The sequence below is a fragment of the Myotis nattereri genome (assembly GCF_964212035.1).
Source record: "Myotis nattereri genome assembly, chromosome: 2".
Classification (NCBI taxonomy): Eukaryota; Metazoa; Chordata; class Mammalia; order Chiroptera; family Vespertilionidae; genus Myotis; species Myotis nattereri.
Genome location: NC_138076.1, coordinates 7,551,322 through 7,573,580, shown reverse-complemented (window position 1 = coordinate 7,573,580; position 22,259 = coordinate 7,551,322). Strand labels below are relative to the sequence as shown.

At 47.5% G+C, this 22,259-nt stretch overlaps 1 protein-coding gene across 7 annotated transcripts; it reads left to right on the top strand.

Moving 5' to 3' along the window:
- Positions 1 to 36: 36 nt before the first annotated feature.
- On the top strand, positions 37 to 13,294 carry RWDD4 (RWD domain containing 4). 7 transcript variants are annotated; one of them, XM_081084589.1, is made up of 8 exons: positions 48 to 336; positions 5,018 to 5,098; positions 5,601 to 5,710; positions 5,790 to 5,937; positions 6,977 to 7,094; positions 10,210 to 10,259; positions 11,031 to 11,102; positions 11,656 to 11,884. In XM_081084589.1, the coding sequence occupies exons 1-7, from the start codon at positions 313 to 315 to the stop codon at positions 11,061 to 11,063; spliced, it is 564 nt and encodes a 187-aa protein (XP_080940715.1). In that variant the 5' UTR covers positions 48 to 312; the 3' UTR covers positions 11,064 to 11,102; positions 11,656 to 11,884. The 7 variants fall into 7 exon arrangements, 5 of the variants coding, with proteins under 5 accessions (XP_080940714.1, XP_080940715.1, XP_080940718.1 ...); XM_081084590.1 differs by having other exon boundaries at positions 78 to 336; positions 11,393 to 11,884; XM_081084588.1 differs by having other exon boundaries at positions 37 to 336; positions 11,031 to 11,884.
- Positions 13,295 to 22,259: the final 8,965 nt, after the last annotated feature.

The following is a 22,259-nucleotide window of genomic DNA, read 5'->3' as shown; positions in this document are numbered from 1 at the left end:
CGAAGCCAATAGGAGAAGCGAGAAGAAAGAGGGGGCGGGGCCTCTTCCTCAAGGCTCGGCTGTCTCTCTCCACACGCACCGGCGCCCCGCCAGCCACGGCCTCGGGCTCCGCGCCCTCAGCCCTTCCGCGGGCGGCTTCGCGCGGCCCGAGGGCCCGGGGTGCGCGTGACTGCGGTCTTCGGGGCGAAGGGCGTGCCTCCCGCGGCCGAGGGCGCGGAACAGGGACGTCCCGGCCTCGGGGCCGCCGCTCGCGTTTCCCTTCGTGGTCGCGAACGCCGCCCGACCGCCCGGGAGGCGCCCGCGCCCCGCGCGATGGGTGCCAACGAGGACCAGGAGGTGAGTCCGCCCTGCACGCCCCTTTCCGCGCGCAGGCGCGGTGCCCGGCCCGAGGGAGCGTGGCTGCCTCCCGGCGCCCGGACGAACGACCCCGCACGTGCCCTCGCCCCCACGGCGGACAGAGTGAGGCTGATGCCCCCGGCTGACCGGTGCCCTGCGAGCCCGGCCGGACGCGCGCCGCCTCTGGCCGCCCCATGCCCCGCAGGTGTCCGTCTGGTCGGTCCGGGGTCGCCCTGTCTCCCCGGCGGCGGGGATGCGTGTCCTGGGTCCGCACGGTTGACGCTTGTGGGCTGAGTTGTGCCTGATGAAGCCCGATCGCCTCTGACTCACAGCCACGGGCGTGTGGTAGAGTTCAATCCCTGATGGAGGGAAACATGACGCTGGTGTCCCCGGGGTCTGGCCGGTTCTTGGCTGGAATTGTCCGTCTGGCAGCTGTGGGTTCTGAGCACACACCCCGTTGAAGGGGATGCTCCGTGTCATCGGGGAGCGGGGGAGGGGGCCTTCTGATTTTGTGATGGGGCGGATGGAGAGAGGTCTACGGCGCGGCAGTCAGGACCGATCGATCGGAGTTTCCGAAACAACCGGGAGCCCCTGTTCGTTCAGAACCCGGTGGAGGAGAGTTAGCGCCTGTGCCTGATGGAGGCCATGGAGCCTGTGGATCGCTAGCCAGCGGGCGCCTGGGTCCTTGCTGAGATATTCTTGCCAGGGGATCCTCTAAGCCAGCGGTTCTCAACCTTCCTGATGCCGCGACCCTTTCATACCGTTCCTCATGTTGTGGTGACCCCCAATTTCATTGTCACAAATTGAACATAATTAAAGCATAGTGATCAATCACAAAAACAGTATGTAATCATATATGTGTTTTCCGATGGTCTTAGGTGACCCCTGTGAAAGGGTCGTTCGACCCACAGGTTGAGCACCGCTGCTCTAAGCCAAGGCATGGAGAGTTCTCACTGGGAAGCGTGGAGCGCAGGGTGTAATGTTGCTCCAGGTCTGGCCCGTGGGCCATTCGGTGGGTTTATTTGAGCCTTTCTCGGTGTCCATTTTTTTAAGATTCCCCTGGGTTCATGTGTTCGTGGGCGGATGACACGCCTGTCTGTGTCCTGTTTCCCAGGGGTGGGGCACAGTCCTCTGCAGTTAGATTTACGGTCAGCTAACCCCGGCCCGCCGTGGCTCTAGTCTATGCAGTGCCGTTGGCCTTTCGCCCTCGGAGGACTTTACCCTCCCCAGTGTCACCCTGCCAGCTTGTCTGGCAAGGACTGTCTGAATTTTCGTCCTGCCACCTGCCTGATTCGTTGTCCCATCGAATTGTCACCCGCTAAGTTGGCAAGGCTGCCCTCAGCTGTCGTGCTTGTCCAGGTCAGTAGTGGAAATATAGGAAGGCTGAACGATCCACGGAGTAGCACTATATTTTGAGTACGTTTGTTCCAATCTAATCTGAGTGGGGGTTTTTTTGTTGTTATTATTACTGATATTTAGGGAGAAAAAGTGGGGAGGGACAGAGAGAAAGAAACATCAATGTGAGACGCATTGGTTGGCTGCCTCGCACTTGCGCCCCGGCTGGGGACGGACCTGAGACCTGGGCATCGAACCCACCACCACCTTGTGGCCTACGGACGATGCTCCAACCCACAGAGCCGCACTGGCCGGGTGCTGCTCAGTTATTCTTGACTCTAGTTTGAATTTCTGTGAAAGTAGCGAGAGAAATTGTGGGGCCTTCCTGTAATCAGGTGACCCTCTCTAGGAAGGACTGTTGACATAGACGTTGTTTTTCATGTGCTTGCTAGGTCTTAGGAATGACTTCTTACTCTCAAACACTTTCTTTAGCCCTAGCCGGTTTGGCTCAGTGGATAGAACGTCGGCCTGTGGACTGAAGAGTCCCAGGTTTGATTCTGGCCAGGGGCACATGCCCGGGTTGCAGTCTCGATCCCCCCTGCCAGCCCCCCGTAGGGGATGTGCAGGAGGCAGCCGATCGATGATTCTCTCTCATCATTGATGTTTCTATCTCTCTAGCTCTTTCCCTTCCTCTCTGAAATCAATAATAAAAAAAAAACCACTTTCTTTAATAACCTGTTCTAAAATGTTGTCCACATAGATCAGATCCTCCCATCTTTAGTTTGTAGAATTCATGACTTGCGTGTTTTTTAAACTAAAATATGTATCAAGTGCAGTCTCTCCTTGCTTCTCAAGTGTTCACCAGTAATCATAACAGCAGCGAGTCTTCTCCTCTAAGCCACACGGTCCTAAGACATATTTCCAGGCAGGGATTACTCTTACTACCCTTTTTCCCATCTTGGGTAGGTCTTTGCCAACCTTTTTCTGTCCTTAAATGTTTTACTGTTCTTCTTACTGTCCTTCAGTGTTTTTACAAGTTGTGTATCATTCTGTGGGGAGGGTCACAAGTATAAAATGTGTAAGTAATGCTTTTTCACACTCTGTCCAAGCTACTCTTTGGCAGAGTGATGAAGGCACGTGCTCTGGGATTGCTTTAAACCTAATCTTATCCCCCACCCCCGTTTGGAAGGGGAAAATAGTGAGATTTTCTTCACAGGACTGATGTGAGACTTAAGTGAGGTAACACACTGTCAAATGCTTCGCAGTGCCTGGCACATAATTTTGAAGGATTAGTATCAGTATTATTGTGTTGTGTTGGTATGTCCATCTACACTAAAAAAAGAGAAAGATGCAAATTGACCATCACTTTGCGACACCCACCAGCCAATCAGGAGTGAGTATGCAAATTAACCAACAAAGATGGTGGGTTAATTTGCATGTGTAGGTGCCGAGTGGCCAGGGGTGGGGTGGGAACATCCCCAGGACACAGACACTCTGAGCTGGCAGCGGCCAGGGGCAGGGCGGGAACGTCCCCCGCAGCAAGCAGGCAGACAGCAGGGCCCTGCTTGCCCCTGGCCGTGGCAGTGAGGGGCAAGCAGTCCCCCGCAAGGTCCCCACAGAGAGCAGACACCAGGGCCTGCGGTGGCATCAAGCAGGCAGGTCCACAGAGAGCAGAGAACCATGGGGAGCAGGCCTAAGCCATCAGTAGGACATCCCCTGAGGGCTCCCAGATTGGAGAGGGTGCAGGTCAGGCTGAGGGACCCACCCCTCACCCCCACCCCCACCCCCATGCACATATTCCGTGCACCGGGCCCCTAGTCCTATCTAATAAAAGAGAAACATGGTAATTAGCGTACAACCGCTACCCTTCCGATTGGCTAATCAGGGCGATATGCAAATTAACTGCTAGCCAAGATGGCGGCCGGCAGCCAGGCAGCTGGAAGCGAACATGAGGCTTGCTTGGTTCAGTGACGGAGGACTCCAACGTTCCCCACCTGCCTTGCTGGCCTCTGAGCTTGCAGTTTGAAACATTGTAACAAATATAGAAGCTAAACAAAACCCCAGAAACCTGCTTTCAGCCGGCTGGGATCTCAGAGCTGGAGTTATACATTGTTTTGATTATAGAACCCAAGGAAACCAGATACCTGCTTTCAGCAGCAGAGGCCTCAGAGCTGGAGCCAGAGCTAAAGCTGGCCCAGAATAAAAAAGAAAAAAAGAAGCAGTTGGGAGCTTCAGTCACCCGCCAGCCTGAAAACAGCCCTCAGCCCCTCACCCAGACTGGCCAGGCACCCCAGTGGGGACCCCCACCCTGAAGGGTGTGTGACCAGCTGCAAACAGCCATCATCCCCTCACCCAGGCTGGCCAGGCACCCCAGTGGGGACCCCCACCCTGAAGGGTGTGTGACCAGCTGCAAACAGCCATCATGCCCTCATCCAGGCTGGCCAGGCACCCCAGTGGGGACCCCCACCCTGATCCAGGACACCCTTCAGGGCAAACCAGCCAGCCCCACCCATGCACCAGGCCTCTATCCTATATAGTAAAAGGGTAATATGCCTCCCGGCACCGGGATCAGTGTGACAGGGGGCAGCGCCCAAACCCCCTGATCGCCCTGCGGCTCTGTGTGTGACAGGGGGCGGGCCCACAACCTCCCTATCCGCCCTGCTCTGTTCATGACAGGGGAAGGCGCCCCAACCCCCCACACATGCCCTGCTCTGTGTGTGATGGGGTAGAGCCATAACCTCCCCATCGGCCCTGCCCTGAGTGTGAGAGTGGCGGCGCCCCAACCCCCTGATGGGCCCTGCTCTGTGGGTGATAGAGGGCAGCGCCCAAACCCCCTGATGGGCCCTGCTCTGTGAGTGACGGGGTGGCGCTGCAACCTCCCCATCGACCCTACCTTGAGTGTGGCAGGGGGCGGTGCCCCAACCCCCCAATCGGCCCTACCCTGAGCGTGACTGAGGGTGGCATCGCAACCTCCCAATCCGCCCTGCTCTGTTCATGACAGGGGAAGGCGCCCCAACTCCCCAATCGGCCCTGCTCTGAGCCCGACCAGGGGCTGCACCTAGGGATTGGGCCTGCCCTCTGCCACCTGGGAGCAGGCCTAAACCAGCAGGTCGTTATCTCCCGAGGGGTCCCAGACTGCGAGAGGGCACAGGCCAGGCTGAGGGACCCCCCCTCTTCCTCCCCGAGTGCACAAATTTTTGTGCACCGGGCCTCTAGTGTATATTATAAACATCTAAGGCCAAATACGTCAGTCAACTTTTACATAGTGAAGTGGGCTTGAATCAGGCCCTCTATTTCTAACCCATTTGTACCACTAAACAAAATGCACTTGATTCATTTCTTTCAGATGGAACTGGAAGCATTACGTTCTATATATGAAGGAGATGAAAGTTTCCGGGAATTAAGTCCAGTTTCATTTCAATATAGGGTAAGACATGACATGAGTAGGAGCATTTACTACTTTACTAAAGAAGACTAAAGGTTGCTATAAATGCTGATTTTGTTTTTAAATTTAGTGGTTTGGATTTATCATGTTTTTGGATTTTCTAAAGCATTTAAATGAAGACACATCACCATGACATCAATTATTTATTTAGTTAGTTAGTTAAAGCCTCTCCTGAGGATATTTTTTTCATTGATTTTTAGAGAAAGTGGAAGGGAAGGGGTGAGAGAGAGAGAGAGAGAGGCATCAATTGGTTGCCTACCTCATGCTCCCTAGTGAGGGGAGGGCACACGAGGGAGGATGTCGAACCTGCAACCCAGGTACATGCCCTTGACCAGGAATCAAACCCATGACCTTTGGTGTGCAGGCTGATGCTCTAACCACTGACCTGACCATGAGCATTGGAAGGGATTCATTCTAAAGATCATAATTAAATATTCTGTCTTTGCATCATTTTTTACAAGCCTGAGAGTTCCCTTTTCTTCAGATAGGTGAAAATGGTGATCCCAAAGCCTTCCTCATAGAGGTTTCCTGGACAGAAACATATCCCCAGACCCCTCCAATCATATCCATGAACGCTTTCTTCAACAACACCATGTGAGTAGGGTTTTATTTTCATTGGGGTTTTCTTACACTCTTGCTTTTCTGCTAGCAATATATTTCTTGTGCATTCCAGATCCTCAGCCGTGAAGGAGAGCATATTAGCCAAGTTACAGGAAGCGGTGGAAGCCAACCTCGGCACTGCCATGACCTACACGCTGTTCGAGTACGCCAAGGACAACAAGGAGCAGTTCATGGAGAATCACCATCCCGTGAACTCTGCGGTGAGTGTGCCGTTTGTTTTTGCCACATTTTCTTATTGTTTCGATTTCACTGTTAGTTAATTTGAACTAGTTTTTTAATTGGAAAGAGATTGTTGGTTTAAAGTGAATTATATCTGAGTTAAATAAGAGCAATGAATTTTAGATTTCTTAGCTTCCATGTAACTTTAAAAATTTTACTCTCCAGATTTTACCCTTCCTATAAGACTAGAATACTTCATGTACCCACCAAAACTGATATTGTAGAATCCATATTTTCAAGTTTATTTCCTCATAAAACTCAGAAAGGGGGTTTCTTACGTAGAGCTAAAATATGTATGACATTTTTTATGAGGATTATTTCATTGTAAGTGGTCTTGCCACCGGTCAGTTTGAAGGTATAGCAGTTTAAGGAGACTTTATTATATGGAAAAAGTATACATTTTTTTCTAGAATTATTTTAGGGAAGAAGCATCTTTGATGACCATGAGCATCTGTGTATTAGCCCCTTTACACCACGTCCTGCACTAAAAAATGTCTGTGGCCAGTGCTGAGTTTTGTCCGTGAACCAAGCTGTACACTGACAGCAAAGGCCACGTCCTGTACTTGAGCGGTTCTGGGTTCCACGTGCCCAGCAGAGCACAGAACACTGAGAGACAGCTAGAGAAGCAGTTTGCCCAGCTCTATTTTAAATATTTCCTTCATTTCAGGGAAGTAGGGTATTCTTAAGTATTTTTCTAAAGACTTATTTAAATTTCCAAGTAATAGCAAATTAACTAAATTGTAAAATTACCATGGAACTTCAGAGCTTCTGCATAATGCTGGTGTCAGATCTTCTTGCTGAGGGTCCTGGTTGCAACAGTCGCACTAGTATTGTGCCCATCAGTGTGCATTCTAGTGAATCCAGTACACTAGTTCGCCTGTACTAATAAACGAATCTAACAGTGGAGGTTTCTTTTACTTCACAAGTCTAAAAATTATTAACCTGTTTCAGGATGTAGCCATATTTTGTGTAATTCAATAAGCTTAAGACATGGGTCTAAGAATTCTTTTTTTCCCCTAGACATCCATAAGCAATATCCTCTCAGTTGAAACTCCTAATGTAGCCCCATCCAGTAAGAAAAAAGACAAGAAGGAACAGCTTACAAAAGCCCAGAAACGCAAGCTGGCAGATAAAACAGGTTTGTATTTGTTTTTTCTTTTTATGACATAAAGGAATGTGTTGCTTTTTATTGCGCTGTAGGTACTTAATAACTATGTTTCCATTTAGAGGATTAGTCTCCACTCTTTATTCTGGGGACAGTTGGATCAGAGACTGTCAGGGCACAGATGTGTATTGAAAATACTTTCTCCTTCCCCACAAGAGAGAGCCATGTGAAAAGAAGGTAGATGAGCGGCAAAGTAACTATAAACCAGTCCTGACTTTCAGGAGCATTAGAACAGCATACGGGCCCTAGCTGGTTTGGCTCAGTGGATAGAGCATCAGCCTGCGGACTGAAAGGTCCCAGGTTCAATTCCGGTCAGGGGCACTTGCCCAGTTGCAGGCTCAATCCCCAATAGGGGGCATGCAGGAGGCAGCCAATCAATGATTCTCTGTCATCATTGATGTTTTTATCTCTCTCTCCTCCTCCCTTCCTGTCTGAAATCAATAAAAATATATGTTAAAAAAAAAAAAGAATAGCATACAAGTGTGTGTCCTACTTGTACCCTCTCTGTCATGTGTGGGATTTTCCTGTTTGTTTACCTCTATGTCAGATATGTGTATTATTGAAAACTTCTTGAAATACAGCTTTCATATGAAATGAAGTCTGGTACACCATTTGATCTTAGCACAATAAGTACTTTAATGTTTTTGTCTATAGTTGACTTACTTATACAACAGCAATGAAATCTAAGAATGGAATTCCTGTCCTGCCTGGTTTGGCTCAGTGGATAGAGCTTCGGGTTCAAATCCAATCAAGGGCACATACCTCAGTTGCAGGCTCGATCCCCAGCCCCTGTTGGGGCGCGTGCAGGAGGCAGCCAACTGATGTGTCTCTCTCACATGGATGTTTCTCTCTCTGTGTCGCTCCCCCTCCCACTCTCTCTAAAAAATCAATGGAAAAATATCCTTGGGTGAGGATTAGCAACAGCAGCAAAAAGGTGGAATTCTGTGTGTCTTAAACCAGAGTCATTTCAGGTGGACCTTTAGAAGGGTATTGTAAACCCCAGCTTATATCAGCAATAATGTTTTACCCTTTTCTTCAACCTGAAAATTGGCAAATTATATCAACCTGTAAATCTTTTCCTAGTTAAATAGAGTGATATTACCGTGTGTGCTTGTAGACATTTATATACATGTACACGTGTGTGCATATGTTTACGTCTTTATGTGTGTGTTACTGGTGCGAGGTTACAGCTGCTCTTTATTGAGAACTGACCCTTTTACTTTGGTGATAAAGTTTAAAATAGTGTCCTTTTTAAAATACAGTGCTGGTAGTTTTCTGGTTATCTATATTTTGTTTAATGTCTGTGGCAGAATAAAAAGATAGCAATCTGTATTAACCCTCAAAATACATTTTTGAAATTGTAATGGTTTGTGAAATAAAGTCTGGGAATCCATTATGTATACCAAAGTCAAAGCAGCATAAATACAGCATCAACCACTAAAGCAGTAAGTTGTTAGCTGTAACAGCCTGGTTTCTAGAACTTGGGTTCATCGCTTTTTGGAATGTTTAGCATCTGTGTCAGTCAGTTCATTACCTGTTGCTTTCATACATGATGACCTCAGTCACTCCCTTTTCTTACTGTACCCCTACCTCCATCTCCTTGATGGTGCCCGCCTAAAAGCCGTTATCTCCCTGTGATTACAGCACAGGGGCTTGTGGCTTGGAGCTCACATTCTAAATAGAGCTGTAATGGGACAGCCATGGCTGGCACTGTGAGTGAGTTTTGGTTCCCAAGTCTGGTGAGCTGCCTCCATTCCCTCCTAACCAGGAATCGGGGGATAAGACTCTTCTTGGCATGAAGGAGAAAAGAACCATTAGCATCTAAAATTGAGCTCCAGTAATATTGCTTCTCTCCTGTAATAATCAAAGGCTTGCTTTCTGTTTCCCTTGCTATAAAATTAATGTGCTTGTTTCAAATACAGATTTTTGTACATTTTCTAAAATGAGACATACAAATATATCAAGCATAAAGGAAATCAAGCCATTTTAAATTGAAAAATGTTTAAGTGTATCTATTTATTAAACCACTAGAGTCCCGGTGCATGAAAATTCATGCACTGGAGGGGGTCCCTAAGCCCGACCTGTCCCCTCTCACAGTCCGGGAGCCCTCAGGGGTGGGAGGTGACCTGACGATCAGGAGAAGGCAATGCCCCATCACACCTCTGCTGCCATGGCCGGCAGCGCAAGCCTCGCTGGCCCTGGTTACCTGAGCCTTGGGCGGCCCTGGGAAGCAGGGGGGTGAGGGGACTGGGGGACTCCAGAGGCAGGCGGGCGGCAAGGTCGGGCCTGCCTGGGGGCGCCTGCCGCCCTGGTGGGGCTGAGGGGACTGGGCACCGCCATCTTGTGGCTGTGGGTGCTGCCATCTTTGAGGGCGGGGCAGTAATTGGCATATTCCCTCCTTATTGGCTGTGGGTGCCGCCATCTTTGTGACAGTGTGAGGGTCAATTACCATATTCCCTCTTTATTAGATAGAATTCTTTAAATTTGAATATTTTATTAAAGGAATGAAATTCTTTTACTTTATATATTGTAAATTCTTATATAAAAGTCCAGCCTGCTTTAAGCACTCCCAACAGATTAAAGCCCTGTTTAAAAATGTCAGATTAACTGGTGACCATTTTATCAGGACACAGGAGTTGGTAAGTTGGCCAGGCCTCCTCTTAATCTTGAGCCAAACGTTTGTCCGTGAGGCCTCTTGCCTTGAGCACAGCTTCCTGGAGTGAAGCACTGGCACATGGAACAGTAGCGACACAGCTTCTCGCGGAGCTACGCCGTGCCCTGTGACAGCAGCAGGTTCTCTGAGCAAGTCCTTGGAGCTGACAAGTGGATGGGTTTCTCTCCCTGGCGTTACCCGCTCACCTCCGTACTTTTCCCCGAGACCAGATTTTGTCTAGAATGAAATTAGGGGACTGGCAGAGGACACCCCTGAAGCTCTTGGCTGTGCGCCCAGGAAACTGCTTCCAGGCACAGTAACGATACGTAAACTTCATCTGCTGTGCAAATGGGGCCTACATCCTATGTATTCGAATATTCACTTAAAAATCACTGGTTGGTCTTAGAAACAAAGTTCCTGTTTTTTCTCCTCTAGATCACAAAGGGGAGCTCCCTCGAGGCTGGAACTGGGTGGACGTGGTGAAGGTACACAATCCTTACTTCCCGCCTCACGCCCTATGGCATTGCCATCAGTACTGACGCTTTCTCTCCCGTTCTCTCCCCCCGCCTCTGGGTTTCCCTGGGACGTCTGTTTCCTCTCCTACACTCAGCATGTAAGTATTTGTAACTGCAGTGAGGTGTGATGTCTGTGTACGTACACCATAGAATGGGCTTGCTAAACTATGACTCTAATTAATGACCATATGGAAACTGAAGAAACACATCACAGGAAGATATGCTTTGGTTTCTTAGGAGAAATTAGGCATTTTACTTAGGTCAGGCCGTAGTTGTAGTTTCCTGTCGTTATCAAGAAAGATTTTCTGTTTTTGTTGTTTACTTCCATTTTGAATTTTTCTGCCAACTACTCTCAGTATTTTTCTTGCACGAATTTGTAGCTTCAAATGTATTAAACTGAGACCTAACACAGTGCCAATCTTGTCAGACTTAACTAATATGATCCAAGGAGAGTTAAAGATAGTGTTTTAGTGAGGACCTAATGGGCATATTCTTACAGTTTATTTTAAAGTCAGCTGTTTGGGCCATGGGATGCCTTTTCCATAAAAACTGTTTAAAATAATCTTTGTGCTTCTAGTATGTAATACAAAAATAGGGGGTGGAAGCTGGAGGTGGTTTAAGTTCCCAAACCTTTCTGTCTCTGGTTCCAGGAGCTGTAAATGCTTACCTTTGATATGAAGTGGAAATAACTCAATATGATAGCTTAAACTTGTTGAATATTTCTTTTATCTTTTTTCATAGTTAAGCAAAAGTGGCACTAAAGATGATGAATAGCGCTTGGAATTGGAAACAAGGGAAGAACATCCTTAAAAAGTAAACTGGGTTCAAACTCGTCACTCTTTTCTGGCATTGAGGTGGCTTTTTATAAAACAATTTTTTTGTATGTTTCTTACATAAAAATGTTTTCAGCTGAAAGTTCATGAAGAGATTTGGTTTTATTAAATTATTTTCACAAACTTGCCTTAATAAAAGGTGAAATGTTACTGTTTAATATACTTTGGAAGCCTTTTGAGCTTTGTCAGTGGAATAAGAGGAATAATAAGTAATCAGTGTTATCTTATATGATCTTATTCTAATGGATGTGATTACTTTTTTTTTTTAAGACTTTTCCAAAACTCCTGTCCCAGGGAATAGAGCACTGAGTGAACAATTATTCTGAAGCATGATCCAGATTCATAAGCTTCTCCTCTTAATCAAGTGTTCATCTCTTCTCTCTCCCCATTACTGAGGCATGACTTGCTTCAGAGAAACTTAAATCCTGGATTTGAGCTTTACACATAATATTCTTTGTACTGCCTCCCACCCCCACCCCAGGGTGAACTGCTTCCCTGTAATAAGTGAATATTGGTTTATGCTTTTCTCTCAGTTTGGATCATGATGTTTGATCATGAGAGCTTTCCATGGTGTGTGGAAGAGGAGAATATAAAAACGGATCTGTCTCATACATCAGACAGCATCTGAACAGAAGTGCTGGTTCCAATTTAAACGTTTCTCTTCACTGCACTACCAAGACAGGAGTACAAGATGCCTTAATCTTTAATTTTTGTATTGTTGGAGCCAGTGGTCTTAATAAATTCCTGTTTATCTGCTATCGTATATCGTTTGTTGTTTGGTAACTGAGGTCTTGTACATGACTTAGCATACAACCACGTTCCATGTTTTGTTCCAGGTATTCAAATGCATTTCTCACCCCAAGCATCGTCGTAATAATAGAAGTATTTCAAATGCTGAACTGTAGTACATGCTTGATTGTTTTTTTAATCATTAAAAGAGGAAACCGTTAGTGCAGTTTTTCCAGGGGGTTACTGATGCCTTTGTGCGTTTTACAGTGATTCTGTTTCTGCTCCCAGCTTTAAAAATACTTAGGGCTGCTGCTGCAGGGTCCCAAAGAGACGTTGCTGGTTCCTCGGCTGCACTGTGCGGTGTGGGTCTGCGCTGTTGAAGAACAATTATGGTTTTCAAAAGTTTCCTTAGCATAAGAGCAGTCTGAGTTGTGTTCATGGTTTTTACTGAGCTAACACTGGCTTCAGTTAAATTATGAAATAATTATAATTATGGTGAAGAAATTTAACCTCATTTTTAAAAGCTGAGTAGCATTTTATTTCTTGAAACTAGAGGCCCAGTGCACAATTTGTGCACAGGTGGGGTCCCTCAGGATGGCCTGCAGGGATCGGGCCCCAGATCGCGCCCCCAGCCTCGCAGCCCCGCAGCCCTACCTGGCACCCCGCCCGGCTCCATTAGCACCTGGGAGCCAGGTAGCAGCCCCACCCCCCATCACCGCTACTGGTCGCCATCTGCGGGGCGATTCGTCAGGGTCAAGCCCCTGCCACCGCTGCTGCTGGTTGCCATCTACGGAGCAATTGGCAGGGCAGTTGGGCCCCCGCTCACACCCGCCTTGGCCTGGCACCGCCCACTCACCTGCTCCACCATCCCGCCCTGGTCCCGCTCTCGTTGAGGCCCATCGGGGTTGTCAGCACCTCCACTGCCGCCCGTGCCAACCCCTGGTGGTCAGCCACATCATAGCGAGCAGTCGAACTCCCAAGGGGACAATTTGCATATTGGGCTTTTATATAGAGGTAATATGATAGAAACATTAACATTCAGGGCTACTGAAATATGCTGACTTTATTTTGGGGTTGTGTTTGTACTTTTTTATTGTGTTGATTTGTCTGTTGTTTTTAAAGAAGCTACTACATCTGCTAGTGGAAGAAAAGCCTTTGTTTTGCTCTGAAGAGTCTGAAACTGTTCAAGCTTATCACGGTTCATAGATTACAAAGAATAACGCTAGTAAAATGCCAATGAACTATTTTTACTCTTTTTATATGACATGTACAGATTCCGGGAGGCAATGGTGGCAGTGGTGCCTCTTACCTCCTTATGTGACTCTTGAACATTCTCTCATCAATAGTGCCATCACTGTTCAACACTCCCAGTATATTTTCTCAAACTGTTTACTTAAAGTTGTATGGAATGGCATAATTAATAAGCAATAAAATCTGGACTACACACAATGGTGTTTCTACGTTTTATTTCAAATGACTTGAGGGAGAATTGTTTATTTTATAAACGTGCTTAGTCTTAGAGTGCAAAGTGTACCCTCCTACTAGAAACTGTTCAAGCTATTGGATTAAAAAAATGTTTTTTAAATGAGCTGATGGGAAGGTAAGGAGTACCCAGTCTGAAACATGATGTGAAAGCTGGGCCCTTGAGGTTGAGGACAGCTTTTTATTTTCAAGCCTCAGGGGCCCAGAGGCAGGAGGTGAAGTCCAGGGCTAGTCGGGGGTGAGGGATCACACATACACCATCCCTCCCTGCTTGAGGCTGAGCACTGTCCCCCGAGGGAAGCTTCCACCTTGAATGTTGTTGATGGAGGGGTAAAATGTGAATATGCATGCATGTGCTCTCCTGACCACTTATAGCAGGGTGCCTCTCACGAATTTCAGCCCAGATTCCTCCCCATATGGACCGTCTGAGAAAGCAAACAAACACCTCAAGCTGGGAGTTCCGTTTGAAGTGGCATCAAGTGGTTAGCGCCCTTGACACCATAGAAACGACCGCAGATTCTCTCTGGAAGAACCCACCTTCCGAAGAAGCCCGCCCATAGAGCCCCGGACTGTGTTCTCACAGTCACAGCCCACAGCGCACCAACGCAGGCACTGTGAGAGCCTGCTGAGGAGGAACAGGCGGGGGAGTAAGAGCCTCAAGAGTAGATACTCAATTATTCAGAAGAGATTGAGTAAGGAACAACAAGCTATTAAAGTTATCAAGTAGATTTGGAAAAGAACCAAATAGAACTTATCAAAATGAAAAAGAATGACATTCAAGCTGCAGATGAAGCATTGCTTGCCAAGTGTATAAATGCCCTGCGGAATGGAATCGGGTTTTGGACTCGCTCTTATTTTGATCATAGCATTAGCATGTCCGTCCTTCCGCATCCTTTCTCACCAGCCCCCCATTTTAGATTAGCTGGGTGGGTCGTGCCTTCACAGAGCTCTGCTCCGACTACAGGTGTGCCCCACCCGGACCTTGTGTGTTTTCATTAAGCGATAGAACAACAACGAAGTGATATATGTATGATCTAAAGTGTGTGTGTCAGGCCCAGCCAGCATGGCTCCGTGGTGGAGTGTCAACCTATGAACCAGGAGGTCACATTTCGATTCCCTGTCAGTATACACCCGGGTTGTGGGCTGGAAATGCAACACGTGCTGTTCAACATGTCAGGAACATTAATCATTGATTTTGCATTTTTCCCAAAGACCAATTCAGTAAAGCTACATTGCATAGTGTAATGGGAGAGGACCAAAACATCTGATTTTGAGTAGGATCCTTCAACGACTTATAATGATGAAAATCCTTGCCTGATAGTTTTTGCTTATTGAAGAACTGAGAACATCTAAGAGCTAATGCCTGAATAAATAATTTTAATAGCTAATTTCTTACAGATAGGGACCAAGAATTATAAAATTAGTTCAATTATCCCACCATTTCTAGAGGAATACTTGTTTTCTTCCTGGGTTTTCTATATAAATCCAGCTCCCAAATTAAATTGTCATAATCGTCAGATGGTGGTGACCAAACAGGAAATACTTCAGCTGCCCATTTCTCCCTATTTTGCTGCTGGTGTCTGGGAAGTTGTAGGTGATCTTGCGTGTTCTGTGAGGCCTTCTGAACCTGTCATATGCCCCTTTCTGTGGCTCCCACAAATATTTGGCCTGTTGGGACACTCGATACTTTAAGGAACAACCCATCTCTGCCCAATTTCTTCCATCAACAAAAGAGAGCGCAACTTACAAAAGGAGGAAACTTAGGGAGGAAAGCGCTGATGGTTTGATAGTAGGACTGTTTAGTTGTTTAATTTGGAGTACAGGAAGAGACGAGGAGAAAGGTTTCCTCACTGTGGACTTCCAGCGGGTAAGCCTCGCTGTGTGGACTGAGACTTCACTCCTGCTCCTGCTGCGAAGTGAAACAGCCCTGGCTTTCCGGGGCCAGGGGCGGGGAGGGGGAGCGGGGGCGGGGGGCATTATTCTGAATGACTGTCACCTTAGCTGTGAAGGGACATGCGCGGGTTTGGACCCTTGTATCCTGGGAAAATAAAACCACTGAAGTTTCTTTGGAAGCAAACACTTTATTAATGTCTACATTCTTTTGACTATTGTAATCTTAAAAATCACTATTTTCAAATTCTACCCAATCCTGTTACTTTTTTCACACATGAAAGTTGAAACCGTTTCCTCCTCTGTTTTGTTTCTCTAACGATCACTCCGTCTAGAACTTGCCAGTTTGCCATTTCACTTGACCAACACGGACTACACTAGAACATTCCTTACCTTCCAGGGGCTGCTCAGAAGTAGTTTTACATTGATGGGTGCTGGTCATTTAGAACGTTGGTGATAACAGAAATCAGGGGTTTTGGTTATACCAGTGGCCAGCCATCTGCTAAAGAAAATTGTAACTCCCACGACATGCTGACAAATGCCTTGTGTTAAATTTCCCTTCATTTCTATATTTTTATTTTGTATGTCAATGTTTTTAAATTCCTTATTAATTCGTTATTTTTATCAAAGTCGTACGTATATGTAGTCTTAGAAGTCAAATAGTTCTACATGGCTTTTACCATAAAAAGATCACTTTCTCTGCCACACTCTTCCTACTGACTCCTACCCCACAAAGGTAGTTGCTCGCAACAGTGTTTAGCTTAAACCAGCCCACACCCTGGTTGATGAATCAAAGGGTGTGGGAGAAATAGACATGCATCAGAAATGACTCCAAGGTTTTGACCTGAGCAAGTGCAAAAAAGCAATTGATAGAATTATGTATTCTCCCTACATTATTCTAGGAATTTAAAGTAATCCCAGTGATTGCAACTGGATTTTTACACACACACACACACACACACACACACACACACACAGCAACCTTGCCAGCTGGCGTAGCTCAGTGGTTGAGCATCGACCTATAAACCAGGAGGTCATGGCTCAATTTTCTCTCTCCCTCTTCATTCCTTTCTGAAATCAATCAAAATATATTTACCAAAAAAAGCTTATTTTGAAGTTCTTAAGGAAAATTAAGAATACTAGAATTGCTAGAAAAAAATATTGAAAAAGAAAGGTAATAAAATGAGATTAGTTCTACCAATTATTTCGGACAACAAGAATTAAAGTGATAGGTGCTGGCACCTGCTCCCATCAATGACATGAAATATTCTGCAGAAACAGACTAAATCTGTATAGGAATTTGACATGTGATCACTCTAGAAAATATAGTACCTTCAATAAATGGTGTTAGGACAACTGGATAGCCACGTAGGAGGAAGAAAAGGGAAGACATTCCTACCTCACACTTTACATCATCGTAACTTCCAGATAAATGGAGAAAAAAGGAAATGTTGAAGAATTTTAAATGTATCTCAGGATGAGACAACCTTCCTTAACTCTGAAGTCATAGAGAAGATGCTAAGTTTGATGACATAAAAGTAAAAAAAAAAGCCTGCTTTGGAAAAAAATTACATAAATAAGATAAACAACAAACTTACTTTCAATATGCACATTATTTTTATATATATATATATAAAAGCCTAAGCAACCGGTATGACCAAATGATCGGTGCAGCCAAATGATCGGAACGACTGGAACAACCAGTCGACCAGTCACTGTGATGCACACTGACCACCAGGGGGCAGATGCTCAACGCAGGAGCTCCCCCCTGGTGGTCAGTGTGCTCCCACAGCCAACCTCCCGCAGTCCCCCTGGCCAGCAAGCCCCCATCAGCCCACCACCGACCCACCATGGTGGTTTCGCGGCGGCGAGGGGCCAAGGGCTAGCTCCCTCTTCAGGGCCGGTAACCTTCCCCCAGCCAGCCAACCTCCCATTGTCCCTCCCCCTGCCCCGCCCCCCCCCCCCCCCCCCCCCCCGGCCAGCAGGCCCTGATCAGCCTGGCGATCACTGGCCAGGCCTAGGGACCCCACCCGTGCACGAATTCATTCACCGGGCCTCTACATATATGTGCATACACATGTAAAGCTCTTGGAAATTATCAAGAAAAAGAACAACTTAATAGAAAAATGAGCAGAGTATGTGATAATTTCAGAAAAGGAAATGTAAGATAAAATTGTGATAAGATTCTATTTTTCTCATGGGATTGGCAAACACTGAGAAGTTTGGTAACACCATTCATTTTGGAAGGTGTGAGGAAACGGTTCTCCCTGGCGAAGGTTCTGAGTGTAATTTGGCACAGCCTCGATGACAGACAGTTTAGCAGTATCTATCCCAATCACACCAGCCCTTGGCCCAGAAATTCCACTTGTCGGAACATCCCACCTCTACACTTGTCTGTGTGTGAAATGTCCGAGTGCATGGATAAGGACCGAATTATGACTTGTCCGTACTCAGTACCAGTTAGCGTCTTTAGCTGTTTCCTGAGCCAAAGGCCCCAGATTGAACTGGGGACCAACTAGGGGCTGCGTGGCAGACGAAAGGGGCACTGGCGTCGGAACCAAGCCAGTGTGGTAGCAGGTGTGACCTACCACCCTGTCTGTGTGAATTTAAAGAAAGGGTTCCTCTCAGCCTCGAGCACTGCAGCTCTCAATGGGGAATCGTTGGGGGAGGCAGACCTCGCCCAAGCTCGCGAGAATGTCAACCTGCAAGGCTTCCCAGCTCCGCCCCTGAGCCGTCAGAGTAGGGGTCACCGGGCATCCGCAGCACAACTGGCCAGCATCCCGCTAGCCTCAAGGCCGGGGGGCCGGTGACCTCATGCTGCAATGGATGCTGAGCCCTGGCTGGGGTTCAGCCGCAGCACAGCCCATCACAGTAGTCCCCCCTTATGTGTGGTTTTGCTTTCCATGGTTTCAGTTACCTGCTGTCAACCACGGTCTGAAAGTATTAAGTGGGAAATTCCAGAAATATAGGGTCACCCCAAAAAATGTATGCACATTTTAAGAGCTGATAGCTCAACTGATGTTTCTCTCTCTTCAGGTTTAACCCATTGGAATGAATAATTACTCAAAGTGTGTCTACATTTGGGGGGCACCCTATACACAGCTCCTACATTTTAAATTGCGTGAAGTCTGAGTGGTGTGATGAAATCTCATGTCCTGCTGTGTCCCACCTGGGATGTGACCATCCCTTTGTCCAGCGTCTCCACGTGTGGCCACTCCTGCTCAGTAGTCACACAGGAGCCACTGCAGTTATCAAGTGCAAGCTGGGTGATGCAGGCAGTCAGGATGTAAAATTATTATTATAACTAGAGGCCCGGTGCACTTCATGCACAGGTAGGGTCCCTAGGCCTGGCCGGCGATCAGGGCCGATCAGGGCCTTCCGGCTACTGGCTGGGGCCTCCCTTCCCTGGCTGCCGGCTGCTGGCCGGGGTCCTCCTTCGTTCTGCACTGTCCCCTGGTGGTCAGCACACATCATAGCGAGCGATCGAACTCCTGGTCTCCTGGTCTCCTAATTTGCATATTAGGCTTTTATATATGCACTAGAGGCCCGGTGCACAAAAATTTGTGCACTCGGGGGGGAGGGGGGTCCCTCAGCCCCTAGGTGCAGCCCCTGGTCGGGCTCACAGCAGGGCCGATTGGGGAGTTGGGGCGCCGCCCCCTGTCTCGCACAGAGCAGGGCCAATCAGGGGGTTGGGGCCCTGCCCCCTGTCACGCACAGAGCAGGGCCGATCAGGGGGTTGGGGCCCTGCCCTCTGTCACGCACAGAGCAGGGCCGATCAGGGGGTTGGGGCGCCGCCACTCTCACACTCAGGGCAGGGCTGATGGGGAGGTTATGGCTCTACCCCATCACACACAGAGCAGGGCCTGTGTGTGTGGGAGGGGGGGGAGTGGGGGGTTGGGGCGCCGCACCCTGTCACACACAGAGCAGGGCCAATCAGGGGGTTGGGGCGCTGCACCCTGTCACACACAGAGCCGCAGGACAATCGGGGTTGGGGAGCTCCCCCCTATCAGGCACAGAGCAGGGCTGATCAGGGGATTGGGGCGCCTTCCCCTGTCACGAACAGAGCAGGGTGGATAGGGAGGTTGTGGCCCTGCCACCCATCACACACAGAGCCGCAGGGCGATCAGGGGGTTTGGGCGCTGCCCCCTGTCACACTGATCCCGGTGCCAGGAGGCCTCTCAGCTCCGCTGATCCCAGTGCTGGGAGGCATATTACCGTTTTACTATATAGGATAGAGACCTGGTGCACGGGTGGGGGCCGGCTGGTTTGCCCTGAAGGGTGTCCTGGATCAGGGTGGGGGTCCCCACTGCGGTGCCTGGCCAGCCTGGATGAGGGGATGATGGCTGTTTTCAGGCTGGTGGGTGACTGAAGCTCCCAACTGCTCCTTTTTTTCTTTTTCTTTTTTTTATTCTGGGCCAGGTTTAGCTATGAGGCTTGGCTCCAGCTCTTAGGCCTCCGCTGCTAAAAGCAGGTTTCTGGCTTTTGTTTACCTTCTGTATTTGAAACAATGTTGCGATCCTGCTGGCTGAAGCCCGGTGACTAAAGCAGGTTTCTGGGGTTTTGTTTAGCTTCTATATTTGTAACATAGTTGCTTAGAGTTGCAGCTCAGAGGCCAGCAGCGGCAGGCGGGGAACGTTGGAGTCCTCCGTCACTGAAGCAAGCAAGCTTCATGTTAGTTTCAAGCTGCCTGGCTGCCGGCCACCATCTTGGCTGGCAGTTAATTTGCATATTGCCCTGATTAGCCAATGGGAAGGGTAGTGGTCATATGCTAATTACCATGTTTCTCTTTTATTAGATAGGATTACATGAATTATAATAATATTATTAGTTATTTTCAACCTCTCAATGTGCCTAACTTATAAATTAAACTTTATCATATGTATGGTAATGTAGGCAAACACATAGCCTGCCGTGTGAGGCCTCCAACCGGGAGTCAAGGGCACAGCCCATGGGATGTTGGTCTGTCATGCTGAGCAGCTGTCATCTGTTGTGCTAAGGATAGTAAAGTGTCTCTCTCAGGTCCCCTGGGTCCTGTGTGTTTCTAGCAACTGGAGCTGTGGCACCTTGCTTCCTTTGTCGTCTACTGGGAGGTGGGATTCTTCTCTGAGAGGAATGATAGGACCTTGAATTACAAGGTTGTTATGAAGATTAGAGAAGATATCTGTCAAGAGCCCAATACTGTAACGGGTACAGAGGAGGCAATAAGCGGTAGTTGTTCTTTATATAAATACTAGAGGCCCATTGCACAGATTTGTGCACCGGTGGGGTTCCTCGGCCTGGCCTGTGCCCTCTCACAATCTGGGACCCCTCGGGGGATGTCGGAGAGCCGGTTTCGGCCCGATCCCCTCCCCACTTCCGTCTGAGATTCATCAGTCTGTCCCATGTTTCCATGCCTATGGTTTCTGCTCCTGCATTGAGCATCTGCCCCCTGGTGGCCAGTGTGCATCATAGCTCCGGCCAGTCAGCTGCTGGTCACTTAGGCTTTTATATATATAGATCTTTGTCACCTTTGATTCTCAAATCAGATGTCTTTGAAGATCAATATCACGTGTTTGTCCGGCGACAGTCTTGGCTGGCTACCATGCCACCGTACCGATAACTGGAATAGAGGCAAACACATTGCTAACCCTGTGTTTTCAAATGGGCTCCCAGCCATTAGTGGCTATAAATCAAGGTCGTGTGCTTTCAGCAGCATTTTTTTTTTAATGAACAGAAAGAGTAGAATAGAAGAGATCAGAGCACAGTAGTGTATGTTCTGGCATAGCTACTGTTTTCTGAAACACGTTCAGCTTGTTCCAGAACCAGTGTGTGTTTATGTGCTGGGTTGCAACGGAAAATGTACTGTGAGTTCAGTTTTGTATTTTCAGTCTAAAATCACTTTTTCTAAATCCTAAATCGCTGCTTGGCGTAAACATTTATTAGGGTGTCAAGAGACTCGGATCAAGCAATCTTGTATTTAACCAGAACAGTGCTTGGATGGGACCCACGCTGGAGGGGGGTCAGGAGGAGTGAATTTTAATTCACATCAGCTGACCGGAGCGCTTTGCTTTATCCTGACACCCACCCATCTAGCAGGGCCCCAGGGAGTTCAGTTTGAGGGTTGCAAGAAACAAATTCAAACGTTTATTGCCCACAAGTGGAATCTTGCTTTAAAATTTTAGTTAAAATTCAATTTAAAATTTAGTTTAAAATTTAGTCGCCCATCTGGCATAGCTCAGTGGTTGAGCGTCGACCAATGAACCAGGAGGTCACTGTTTGATTCCTCATCAGGGCACAAGTCCAGGTTGCAGGCTCCATCCCCAGTAGGGGGGCATGCAGGAGGCAGATGATCAATGATTCTTTCTCATCATTGATGTTTCTTTCTCTCCCTCTCCCTTCCTCTCTGAAACCAATAAAACATATATTTAAAAAATAATAAAAATAAAATTTTAGTTTTCTTCTAATGTAGGGGGCAGGATTGTGCGTTTTATTGAAGCCTCCTGTTTCTTTAATAAAACTGCAGAATTCATTTGGTTCCCACTGTTTCCCACCTGAGCTATACCACTGAGTCATCCTAACCATGCCGTGCTTTATGGCTGAACACTTACTTCATTACTTACTGGGCTGAGTCAGTGATTAAGAACAAAAATGTACTCTATGTGGGCACCCACACTGTGATTCCTTAAGCAGCATGTCATTCTGCAGCAGGGATAAGCAGTTTACAATTTCTCCATCTTTCTAAGTTCCACCCTTAAACAATTCCCCTTTCCCATACTCAGCGATTTTATTCATTATTGGAAGAGAGGCGGAGTGGCAGTGTTTTAGCAGGAAAAGCCTCCCTGACACCTCCACTGAGACAACGGGCCCAGGTCTGGCTGCAGAGCAAACCCCTGAACCTGTGTCAGGATCTGGCGACATGGACTCTTGTCCCTCTTCCTTGGGCCGTTGTGCCGATGATCTTCCCAGCACTGTTCTTAACTTCTCTTCCCGGGGAAGACTATACTCTTTTTCTTTTTAAATATATTTATTTATTTATTTATTTTTATTTTTTTAAACA